Source organism: Vespa crabro, chromosome 12, assembly GCF_910589235.1.
Source record: "Vespa crabro chromosome 12, iyVesCrab1.2, whole genome shotgun sequence".
Taxonomy (NCBI): domain Eukaryota; kingdom Metazoa; phylum Arthropoda; class Insecta; order Hymenoptera; family Vespidae; genus Vespa; species Vespa crabro.
In genome coordinates, this window is record NC_060966.1 from 5,255,271 (window position 1) to 5,267,669 (window position 12,399).

The 12,399-nt window shown below is 35.3% G+C and overlaps 1 protein-coding gene and 2 long non-coding RNA genes across 5 annotated transcripts in view; 1 reads left to right on the forward strand and 2 right to left on the reverse strand.

The window, feature by feature from the left end:
- Positions 1-12,399, reverse strand: part of LOC124428502 — a 36,878-nt gene that overhangs the window by 8,662 nt on the left and 15,817 nt on the right. The window contains exon 4 of one of the 2 annotated variants that reach the window (XR_006943192.1): positions 11,483-11,884. This is a non-coding gene — a long non-coding RNA (uncharacterized LOC124428502). Of the gene's footprint in view, positions 1-3,694; positions 11,885-12,399 lie in introns of those variants that run through there. The other variant, XR_006943191.1, reaches the window with a different exon arrangement.
- Positions 2,004-12,399, forward strand: part of LOC124428497 (putative uncharacterized protein DDB_G0277255) — a 44,765-nt gene continuing 34,369 nt past the window's right edge. The window contains exons 1-3 of one of the 2 annotated variants that reach the window (XM_046972614.1): positions 2,009-2,071; positions 2,277-2,521; positions 3,462-3,688. In XM_046972614.1, coding sequence (XP_046828570.1) covers positions 3,485-3,688 — 204 coding nt within the window. In that variant the 5' untranslated portion in view covers positions 2,009-2,071; positions 2,277-2,521; positions 3,462-3,484. Of the gene's footprint in view, positions 2,522-3,461; positions 3,689-12,399 lie in introns of both variants that reach the window. The other variant, XM_046972613.1, reaches the window with a different exon arrangement.
- On the reverse strand, positions 2,758-3,526 carry LOC124428503. Its single transcript, XR_006943193.1, has 2 exons — positions 3,402-3,526; positions 2,758-3,326 (listed from the first exon to the last, which is right to left on the reverse strand). It is a non-coding gene; the product is annotated as an uncharacterized LOC124428503 (long non-coding RNA).

A 12,399-nucleotide genomic window follows, 5' to 3' on the forward strand; every position in this document is an offset into this window, starting at 1 on the left:
CAAACTAATCCTCCTACTACTTTCTATGATCTTATTAGATAAAAAAAAAAGGAAAAAAAAAAAAAGAAAAAACGAATATTTCGTGAAAGAATTTCGATTTTTGTTCTTTTAACCATAATACACAGAGAAGAAAATTTTCCTTTCGAATTTTTATGAATGTCGATTTTTTTTTTTTTTCATTTACAATCATAGACTTTTCATAATGAACAAAGTAAAAAAAAGAAAAATCGACGTTAAATTTAATTTCCGGCAATAATGTCGTACATCAAAAATCATAAAAAATATTTTCGATTCGATCGTATTGCTTCGAACTTACTTTTTTTTTTTGTTTTGGCCGAATGATCATCACGTAGGAGTAAAAAAAAACCATTACTACGATAAGCATCCTTTGTTCCAGCATATATCTACATAAATAATTTCAATGATCGTCTTATACATATGTATATACATATAGGGTGGGCTGAGGCCAAAGGCTTAGAGTCTAACAATCTGGAAAAAAAAAGAGAAAAAAAAAAGAAAAAAAAAATGTAGCCTGAAAAACTTCAACTTTTCGAATCACCTTTGACTCGACCCTTCGTCGTATGCATTTATACAAAATATTTCATCGTCCTTGAACCCAGCGATGAAAAAGGAAAAGATGCATTGACATCCGAAGACGAGAGACACTAAAACAATGTCAAAATAATGTCTCCTTAAAGTCTTCTCTCGTTTTCGAGCCTTCTTTTCATTGGATTATGTGAATGGAATAACTAATAGAAAATAAAATTACCGGACGTGCACGTTCTTAACGATCACTTTATGAGTGTGTCTGTGCCTGTGCACGTCATGTTTGCGACGTTCCTTTTTTTACATTACGTACGCATGTACCTTATATATTCGACAGGGTAAGTACATATCCGATCGATCGTTGCTGTAATCGACTTAGCCTAATTTATCCTCTTAGGAAAGTTAACTCACTCACAGTTTCCCGTTTCGTATCTCTCGCGATCTAACTTTCCACGTGTACATTCCTAATTATTTCTTAAACTGTTACTAATTTTCTAACAAAATTACTTCATTCGTTGTAGTATTCATTTTTTCATTCAAAAAGAAAAGGAAAGAAAAGAAAAAAAAAAAAAAAAGAAAAGATAATTACGATTAAACAATTTTATCAATGATCATGTTCAAATAAAAAAAAATGGATATTAAATCTATCGACGCACGCACCTACGCACGATATAATAAAAATAATTATATAATTCTAATAAGTATATGAAAAAATTATTGATAAAAAGCGTGCGTAGCAAAGAGCATGATAAAAAAAATAAGAGAGAGAGAGAGAGAGAGAGAGAGAGAGAGAGAGAGAGAGAGATAGATAGAGAAAGAGAGATGATAGCAACAGAAGAGAAAAACCAGCAAATCCAAGAAAGAAAAAGAAAACGAAAAAGAGGAAGAAAGAAAAATAAAGAGAAAGAGAAAAAAAGAAAAAAGAAGAAATCTAAGAAAAGGGCCTATACTTAAGGTGAACCTTGAGTAGGTTTGTTCTACCGTAACAAGCCATCGTCCTGGGTCCAAGTGTGTCTCGTAAAAGAAAGCAAAGGGTCGGCGAACGAAGGAGAACGTTTGCGTGGACATACGACGTCCATGTTCCTGTTCAACGAAAGCGGCAAAACTACGCCCCCGCACCACCGACGCTAAAACACACATATACACACACACATCCATCCATACTCATACCTACGAACCATATCCATAGTCATACGTATCTATCCATCTCCATCTCTATTTCTATCTCTGTCTGTCTCTCCTTCTCTCTCTCTTTCTCTCTCTCTCTTTCTCTCTCTTGCTATCTTTCTCTCTCTCTCTCTCTCTCTGTCGAGTTTTCTCTGAAGCTAGTATATCGCCATACAGGAAGGTCGTTCTCTTTCCTTCGCTTGGCTTTTGAGTTCCCGCTTGGTCGACTACTACTATACTATAGAACGTGCAGCGCTACTACTTTACTCGTTCGCGCGGATAGTTAGTACTGGCGCAGCGCTCGTCGCGTGCACTTCGAATGCGCTCCGCGTTCTTTCATCTCTATCTTTCTTTTTCTGTATCTTTTTCTCTCTCTCTCTCTCTCTTTCTCTAACTCGCTTTCTGTGTCGCTTTATATATATATATATATACACACACATATATGTATATATATATATACATATATCTCGCTCTCGCTCTATCATTCCTCTTTAATTTTTTATTTCGAAAAAAACAAAATATGTTCGGTCTAACAATCGTTTTCATTTCTACGTGTTAAAAAGGAAATAGAAAAAAGAGAGGTAACGCTTGAAGGAATTCGTGAATTTTGTGACACGTGATATGATTATCGTCTCAGTGCTTGTTTGTGTTCTTATCATTCGATTGCTTCGTTAATTCTAATTCGATTGGATTGTGAACTTGGCTCGATGATTAATTTAAAATGATTCTTCATTGTTGAAAGGGAAGAATTTCTAATTTATTTCTTGTCCCTCCGTTCGTTTAAACACGACGATATATATTTGTAAAAGTGAGTATAAATACTACAACCTCTTTATAAAGTTTTGATATAATTTATCGGAACATCCTTTATCTCTCTTTCTCTCTTTCTCTTTCTATCTCTCTCTCTTTTTGATTAAAGATAAGAATATTAGTTTTGTCAGTCGGAATTCTTTTAGCATTTTCGATTTCATTCAAAACTTTCGTTTGAATTAGAAGCAAAATATTTATGTACGAAAAGAATAAGCAATTAATAAGATTCTCGTGTATTATTAAACAATTTTTTTTATTCGAACTTCTTCGATCATTTCTTTTTTAATTTTCTTGACACGCATGAACATCCGGAGGTACCAGACAACACTCTGATTTCACTTGGACTTCAAATTATACATATATATATGTATACAACATATACACATACAAACACGTTCAAAGTCATTCCCCTCGACACCTTTTTCTTTTCACTCGCAATCACGACATTCCTCCGGTAATTACCGTATATCCTAACTCAATTTCTTCTGTACAACAACTTTGAGTGGCTGCAAATTCGATGGATTGAATTTTTAAGCAAAGTTACGAGTCATTTTAAGATCCTCGTCAATTGTAATTCACTAGTTCCTGTTCACGCAAAAATACAAAATTGACAATGTCTCTCTCTCTCTCTCTCTCTCTCTCTCTCTCTCTCTCTCTTTCTCTTTTTCTAATTTCTATTCCCAACTTCCTGTCTCCTAATTGTTTCCGACGTATCTAGGATAAAACGATTATTTCAATTCAAGAAAGAATCATAGTCTTTTGCTATTAACCCGTCCACAATTCTTACTGCTTTCACTGTACACCTGAAACCCAACGATACATCAAAATCTTAAATATTAACGAACAAACAAAATAACATATTCGTATAGAAATCTTACAATAGGAAGTAATAAGATAATGATAAAATTCGTGACATGAGAATGGAAATTAAATTTCAGGTAAGATCGTGTATAAAAGAAAGATGTTGAAACACGTGTCGGTGTCGCCATGGAGAGGGCGAGCAGACAGCGTGAGTCTATCTTCGAGCGGGGGTGCAAGTAGTTGCGGAAGCGGAAGTCCAACCCCTGGTCACACGCCACCACCGTCGAGAGCATCGTCCTGTGCATCTTTAGCACCCTTGACCGCTCTCTCGAGTTTTTCTCCGGCTGATACAGCACCACAACAGGTGAGAAGAAATACACCAACAAATATCATGAATTTACGATCTAAACTTATGACAATTAAAGTATATTATGCGTTGAATTTAAAAATTTTGTAACATTTAAAAAACTGTGGGAAGCTACTCTATTTCTCACTGTAAAAACGCAGAAAAAAGAAAGAAAGAAAAAAAAAGTGACTTAATTAAACGAACAACGAGAACGAAATGATAATATCAAGCGTGACGTGAGTAAAACGTTTTAATATTTTTCATGATACTTTTATTAACAGCTGTGGACGACCACGTGCGTCCTTGTACAATGATGATGATAATGATGATATTATATGTATGTATGTACTGAGAAGATTAGCCTTTTTAATTCACATCATTCTCGTCTATATAACTAATAATTCAGTAGCAATGAATTTAGCTTCAGCGAAAGACAACACTAAGATAACGACTTGTTTATCAACTCTTTATCATTACCGTGTTTAATAGAGAGAGAGAGAGAGAGAGTATTAACAACAACAACAACAACAACTTATACGCGCACATACACACAAACACACACTTATGCATCTCTGAAATCTTCCAAATGAAAAGCCACAACTTCTCACGACGATCTTCGAAATGTTTCTTCATCTCCTTCTTTCTTTCTCTCTCTCTCTTCCATTCGTTGCAAGTAGAAGACGTGCGGTTTCGCGTCCCTTTTTGCGAGAAGAGAGAAACATGAGTCTCTTGAGGGCCTTCATCCTAACGCAAGATGTTTAAGAAGGACCCACTGCTGCTTATTTTTCTTTTACATCTGCTTGTCGAGACACACACATGGAATTACTTTCTCTCTCTTTCTAACGCTTACGGAAATAAGATTTTTCATCCAGTCGCTTAGCTAATAGACCACCAAGAAATCATCATTTCAATGATTTATTATATTAAATTAAATATATACTTTCTAAGAATCTAAGGGATATCCGTCCCGAGTAATTTTTAGCACTCGACTGTAGCAACACTGTATTCTTGGCTTAATAATTATCATTATAATTGTCGGATTATATGACTCTACTCCTCCAGTCATTATTCTGTTGCTCTTCTCTACGCGTGCAATCATCTCTCTCTTTCTCTCTCTCCTCTTTTCTTTTAATAATCACGCGTAAATACAAAGAATTTTTACTCTGTTCAGACAAGCTACACTCTGACCCGTTTCACACGCGACTGCGCAAAGGTCGGAGCAAACGCACCGTTTCTTCCGTTAGATAGACTCGCTATTAACTTCGTTTGTGATGACCTTTACTATCTAAATTCTCTTTTTTCTTTTGCCTCTTTTTTTTTATTCTCTCGCAAAAAAAATTCATGCGCTTTCGAAGCTTTTTCTTCTTCTTCTTCTTCTTCTTCTTCTTCTTTTTCTTCTTCTTCTGACGTTTCATTCAAACGGTTCAAATATATTCGCTAATAATAATAATAATAATAGTAATGATAATAATAATAATAATAATAATAATAATAATAAAAAGCTTACGTTTTTTCAATCTATGAAACGTGTGCAAAAAATTTTAATTCGTCATTAAACGTGTGAAATGAACGGCACGCAAAACTTTCCAAAGTCAATATCTATATGAGTAGATCTCACATTGTAAAGTTAGCTGAATGAGGTACTTGAAAAAAGATCTCTAAGTATGAAAAGAAAAACAACAAAAATACGAGAAAAAGACAAAAAAAATTAAAAAACAGAAACAAAAAAATAAAAAGAGATCCTTCTGTCGGTAAGAGAATATAAGTGTTAAAAGCGAGTTCCCTCGTTTTAAAGCAAGCGTCCCAAGCTCGTAGTAAACCTTCCATCTTTTTTGTCTCTCTCTCTCTCTCTCTCTCTCTTGAACGAAGAATTCTCTGTGAGAACCCCGCATACCGAGCGTCGCACATTGCGGCTAACTCACAATGAGAAGTGAAAAACTATACGAGCTGCGTTTACCCTTGCGGATCCACTTAATCGCTCTTATTCTATCTCTTTCTCTCTCTCTTTCTCTCTCTTGGGCCACTATTACTGTGGTAAAACTTGACGTAGGAGTCCCTTTCGAATCTCGTTTCGCTAAGAAAAATTCAAAATAGAAATCAACGATTTTATCCGGAAATGCAAGGAGAAAGCTGTTCAGACATTTTTTTTTATTTATTCTTCTACTTCTTCCTTCTTGCGCATTTTCTTTTCTCCCTCTTATTTCTTTTTCCTCTTTTCCAAAAGAAATAAATCCAAAACTACACTCTATACCCTATAATAAATCGACTCTACGTGATATATATAGGGTCATGGCGATCGTACCTAACTGTTCCTGTTTTGTCGAATTTCCTTCTCGAAAATAAAGTGTTTCGTCATGCCGATCGCGAAGTTCCATCATAAACACTGACAATAAATGCAACGTCATGTGCATCGAGAGAGTGAGAGAGAAAGAGAAAGAGAGGTATCTGCGATCATGAAGGATCTTTCTCGATTAGTTACAGCCTTTGAACGAATGGAGTATAAGAAGATAGAGAAGACGAACCAACTTATAATCCAATGGTTTTGTCCATTCTCGCATTTTTATTATTTTCATCTCCATCCTCTATTTCTTCTTCTCGATCTTCAACGATTAGATTAATTGCTGAGACGTATCATACAAAATGCAAGTAGTCCAGTAACCTTTTTCTCTTTCTTTACAATGAACCGTTATAGCTGTGAAACGGTTCATATTAATAATAATAATAATAATAATAATAATAATAATAATAATAATAATAATAATAATAAAAGAGAAATATTAAAAATAATTGATGCATCAATTAATACAAATATTTCTTTGGGATATTCGCTTAGCCCTTTGTCCTTCGATCTTAAGCAAAACAAAACAAGAAAAAAGAAAAAAAAAAAAGAAAAGAAAAGAAAAAAACCTATAAAAACCACAAGATCTCGAGGTAGGTAATCCAATCTCATGTAAAAGTCTGCTCATACTAATAATTCCAGGACAGGTACGAAAGCGTGCGGCAAGTTTCGTTCCGCTGTTGATCCCTGAGTCCCAGAGTTGGTAGCCCAACAGCACACACTGCTCCCCTCTCGCCCTCTCTCGCACAACGACATCCGGCGCGGTAGCCCGTGTTTCCGCTTTTCTTCGACTGCGAGTTTTAACTCGCGACTCTATTGCACAAATCCACTCTCCGTTTCCCATTTGAAATTGGCTATTTTTCAAAGTTTCCATGAAATACTCAACACTTCCCCCCTCCTCCCACCCCACGCCCCCGCCATTTCAAAATCGTATCTAATAATAAATAACGTTCTTACAAAAATCTTCACATCGATGACTCTGTGTGAAGGTCGATTCCCAAGGACACGAAGAATCTTGAAAGGAAAAAAAAAAAAAAAAAGAAAAAGAAAAAAGAAAAGAAAAAGAAAAGAGAGAGAGAGAGAGAGAGAGAGAGAGAGAGAAAAGTGAAAGGGAAAGAAAACAAAAAGAAATAAAAATAAAACAGACAATGCCTAATTACATATTTCATGCAATCCCTCATGAGAATGATTACAAACAACTATAAATAATTAAAAACAAAATTGTACTGCTATAATCTCGGAAATATAATCAAGTGAAATTCTTTTAAAGAGTTTGACCATAGGTATCTCTCTCTTCCTATATATTTTTGGCGGGTTTTTCTTTCGGTTTTTTCTTTTTTTTTTTTACTTTTATTTTTTTCTATTTCTTCATTCATACACCAGGAAGCGAAAGTAGAGGGTGGACATGATAAATCGTCGACCGTGTTAATTATCACGTGTTGTGATATCTAGCCCGCATCATGGCTACTACTATACGAGCGATCAAGGCTTTCTCTCTCTCTTTTTTCGAACATGAAAGGTTCTTGTAGCGTGGATCACAATGGCCCGTAATCAGGATACAACTCATCCGGAGGTCCTTGCCCAGAACCAAGGATACTTCCCTCATCGTGTGGAATATTAAATTGCAACACTTTTGTTAAGTCGATATCGATTATGAAATTTGATAATATTCGATTAATAATATTCATTAACGATAATATTAATTAACGACAATTAACTTAATCTTTTAAAAGAATTTCAAATGAAATATTTATAACCGAACAAATATATCTTATATAAGGGTACACAACAATTATACGATTATAATTATTAATTAATGAAAAATTAATAACGCTATCGGCGAATTGGATATGTAAGCATCTTATGATAATCTATTTAAAGAATACTAAACGACTCTTACAACGTTCTTTCATGGATAATTATAGGTTTATTATAAGTCGACCGAAGCGAAACTCCAAGTCTCCTTCTTTCGTTCTTTCATTCGATCTCTCTCACAAAAATGAACTCTCAGCTTGTGATTCTTAAAAGAGTGAAAGAGCTTAAGTAAACACATTTTCACGTTACAAAAAGAAGAGAGAAAGAGAGCGAGAAAGAGATCTAAAACATCTTAAGAGATCTTTTTCCATCGAATAAATATATTCGAGAAAAAGAGAAAAAAAGAACAAGAAAAAAAAAAAAAAAACAAGAAAAAAAAACAAGAGAAAAAGAAGAAATAATCCAGATCGTTCTCGATTTTGAAAGATCGAAAAGAAATCGATCTGATCAATCATGAGATCGATCGATCGATCGATCCAATCCGATACGATTCGATTCGATTCGATTTGATTTGATTCGATTGGATTCGATTCAATCGTCACGAACCTTTCTACGATGTCGTCTCGTTACGTCCAATTAGTACTAAGAATTAGCTTGGGGCTTTGGCTTCCGTCGCGATAAAGAACCCCGTTCGGTCGCAACGCCATTTGAAATAAATAAAATCGTAAAGTGGTCTTCTTCCCGGTTTATCTGCATCCTCACTGTCTCGCCGTTATCTCTGTTCTCCCTTATCTATGCCGTTTACCCGTTTTTCCACGAAACCTAGAGAGAAGAGCCCTCGTTCGAACTAAAAAAAAAACAAAAAAAAAAAAAAAAGAGTTCGGACGTCGAGTCAATTTAAGAAAAAAAAAAAAAAAAAAAAAGAAAAAAAAGAAAAAAGAAAGAGAATAGAAAAAGAACAACAAAAAAGAAAGAGAAAGAAGAAAAAGAAAAAAAGATTTTATCCACCCAAACTAAAGTCGTACGTTGATGATAAACAAATCTGTATCCAGGCATGACAAGAATGATCCGCAATGAGATGTATGTGACGTAACATGAAAAAAAAAAAGAAAAAAAAAAAAAAAAGAATTGATTCTTTAAGTTCGATCTTTCATTAATTCAAGAGCCCCTGTGAATAGTTGAAACATTGATAATAACGAGTTTATTGCTTGCGACGATAATAACGTACGTCGCGACGTACGCGTTATTGTCGATACGATAAATAAGAAAACTAATGGCGATAGTAGAAGTCTCTCCTCCTTTTTCTCTCTCTGTTATCTATTCTCTTCTCTCGATCTTTGCGCCATTCATGGATACTTGATTGAAATTCCAACACTCTATTTCTCTTATTTTCAATCTAAAATCTTTCGCAATTTATTCGAAGGTATTAATAAAAGAAAAAAAAAAAATAAGAGAGTAAAAAAAAAGAAAAGAAGAAAAAAGAAAAAGAAATTCAATCAACTTCTTAAACTCCAATGGACGTCTAAATAACGTTCAGATAATTTCCATTGAAAATTTCGTTTGATCGATAGATCGAAAGATTGCAACTTCAACCTTGCCTCGTAACATTCTGCCACGAGGAACGTTTCTTGGCCAAGGTCAGTTGGTGATAATTCCAACCGATTGAAATGGTCGATACCATACACTCACTTACACACACACACACACACACACATGTACAGAGACAGGCAGGCCAGCAAGAAGAATAAAACGATGTTACATCCTTGATTTGAGAAGTAACTGCAAACCGGAATTCGTTGCTTAACTAACGGCGTAATCGTTCATTACGTAACGCCCGATGATTCCTCTCGTTTACCTTCCAAGTACGTTCAAAGAGATATAATAGTCGGAGGTTTTGCTCGGATGAACTTCGCGAGAGATCGGGTTTAATGACGTGCGTTTAATTCATCATCGAGCTTAAAATTGTGCTCGAGGCTAAGTCGAATGATTGGCTCTTGAATGCATCTTGGATTTTAATTTAGGAGGAATTTAAATCCATCAGTTTAAACGCGTTGAATAGATTCAAATGCCATCTATGTATAATGCCATATAATCGTCGATTTCTAATCGCGTACAACAACAAGTTTCGTAATAATCATGTAGATACTTTTAATAGTGAATCAATTAAAAATGAATCGGAAGTTCGACCGATTGATCAAACTTCAGGTCGATTCGTAGAGATTACTTGAATTCCTCAAGCATGAATGTCGTTGGGGGATTGGTCGTGTGTAGCACGAGGTGAAAGCATAAGACCAGCACGTGGTCCCCGTCCGTTGCAATACGGGAAAGTGTTGTTGAAAGAGTATTGGTACGGGGAATTCACACTAACCGGTTGATCCCGGATGAATCAATAAATTTTCTTTCTTTATCTCCATTTATCCTTGATCTATCTCGAATGAACCAAATTCAAATCCTTGTCGCTTTATTTCTTTTCTGTTTTCTTATTCATTTCTTTTCTTTTCTTTTCTATTCTTTCTTTTTCCTTTTACTTGAAAAAAATCCATATACGTCCGTTCCTTCTCGTTTTTATCATTGGAATTTATGAATTCTCATTCAAGATAAGTACGAGAGATTCTTAGAAGTAATGATTATATTTAGATGATGCTTTCCTCGATCCATCGGCTCTCTGTATGAGATTACGATGTTCACATTGCGAGCACGTGCTAATGCATTCGCAATGTGTGTATATATATACACGTACATAAGTACGTAGGACACATCGTGACGTTTAATAGTCAGGCGCCAAATCAGCTTATGTCACCGCGAAAGTTCGCGGTAGAGATGGCAATGGTGTCACTGAGTAAGACGACAAATTACATTCTAAGAATCTCGCACATTTAATGTCCTTGAGAATAAACATACCCAGAAGCTGGAAACGTTTCGTGCAAGTACCCTTAAAAAAAAACAAACAAACAAACAAGCAAACAATTGAATTTTTCTTCTCTTTTTTCTTTTGTTTTTTATACTAACAAAGACCAAGTAAACCAAGAAATCCAATCGATATTAAAAATCAATAAGAAATTGCATTCTAAGAATCTTTTCCTTTGAACATCCTACAGCACGAATATTAAAATGCTCGTAAACATTCTGCAAGTATCCTCGAACAAATTTGTAGGAAAAGAAAAAAGAAAAATAAATAAATAAATAAAATAAGAAACGAATCAATCGATTAAATCAAACAATAACGGACCCTCATCTTTCCAACAAAAGTCAAAAGTGAAATATCGAACGGACTTTAGAAATTAATATCTAAAATTCATTATTTTCCCTTTTGTACTAAATTTACAAATGACCTATTCTTCTTCTTCTTCCTATCGAAGCTTCTGTTCCATATTGAATCGAACATCTGGCGCAAGACCAAAGGGAAAAAAAAAGGAAAAAAAAAAAGAAAAAAAAAAGAAAGAAAAAAAAAACAAAGAGAAAAAGTACAACAAAACAAAACAAAACAAAAATATAAAAAAAAAAGGGTTAGGGAGAGAAGAATTGCGGCGAGTTCCCGGTTCTCTGCAGATGGTCGAGCTTCTCCTTCGTGCAACGCCGAACAATGAACGATTGCGACACTTAACATTCTTGGCGTATGGCTTTACGGAGCTCGAGGCTCTCTCTCTCTCTCTCGCTCTCTCGCTCTTTCTCTCTCTCTCTCTCTCTCCGTTTGTTGGATGGGGTTCGAATAATGATACCTTGAGAGATCCTGACTGTACAATGCTCGAGGGCCAAACCTCCCTAGCCCTCCCTGTCCCTCCTTGTCCGTTCCTCCCATCCCTCCCGACTCCCTCTCGTGCGGTCAAATACGAGAAGAAAAAAAGAGAATAAAGTTAGACGCCACGTTTCCTTGGTGATGCCACTTCCGATCCCAGAAGAGAGTACAAAGACATCGATTCTCGAGCGATCCGGTCTACGAGTTCGATGGAATCAAATAATTGTCAAGGAATTGATCAAAGCAATCCCTTCATTCACGATCGAGTCAGTAGTAGTTCTCCTCCTTCGATCATCTCGATCAGAATTTAACTTTAACAATACACAATGGTGGTACTCTTTCAACCATGAATCATCACGTTAAAGTATGACGACGATACGGAAACCTAGAAAAGAAAATTTCCTGGCTCATCTACCCGCTCACGTATCAGAAATAATAATAATAACAACAATAATAACAATAATAATAATAATAATACTAATAATAATAATAATAATAATAGTAATAGTAATAGTGTGTAATCTATTCGCGAGTTAACGTGTAGATACCTCAAGACAAGTTAGCCACAACGAGATAAAAACTTTCTGTCCTTAAGAAGGATCCTAGAGAGTCTCGCGTTACTCATTCGACCGCAGGAATTAATCATCTCGTTTCTTCCTTAGTCTCTCTCTCTCTCTCTCTCTCTCTCTCTCTCTCTCTCTCTTACTTTTTCTTAGCATCACCCAACGTTTTCTATTCTGCTTTCGATTCTCAACGTTACCTGCTACAACGAGAGATGTTCCCCGGTTTTTTCTTTTTTATTTTTTTAATTCTAAGAAGAAGCAAGAAAACCCATATGTACCGTTAAGAGACCCTTTAAAATTCCACATCCAGAAAAAGTCTAACAAAATAGCCTAGACG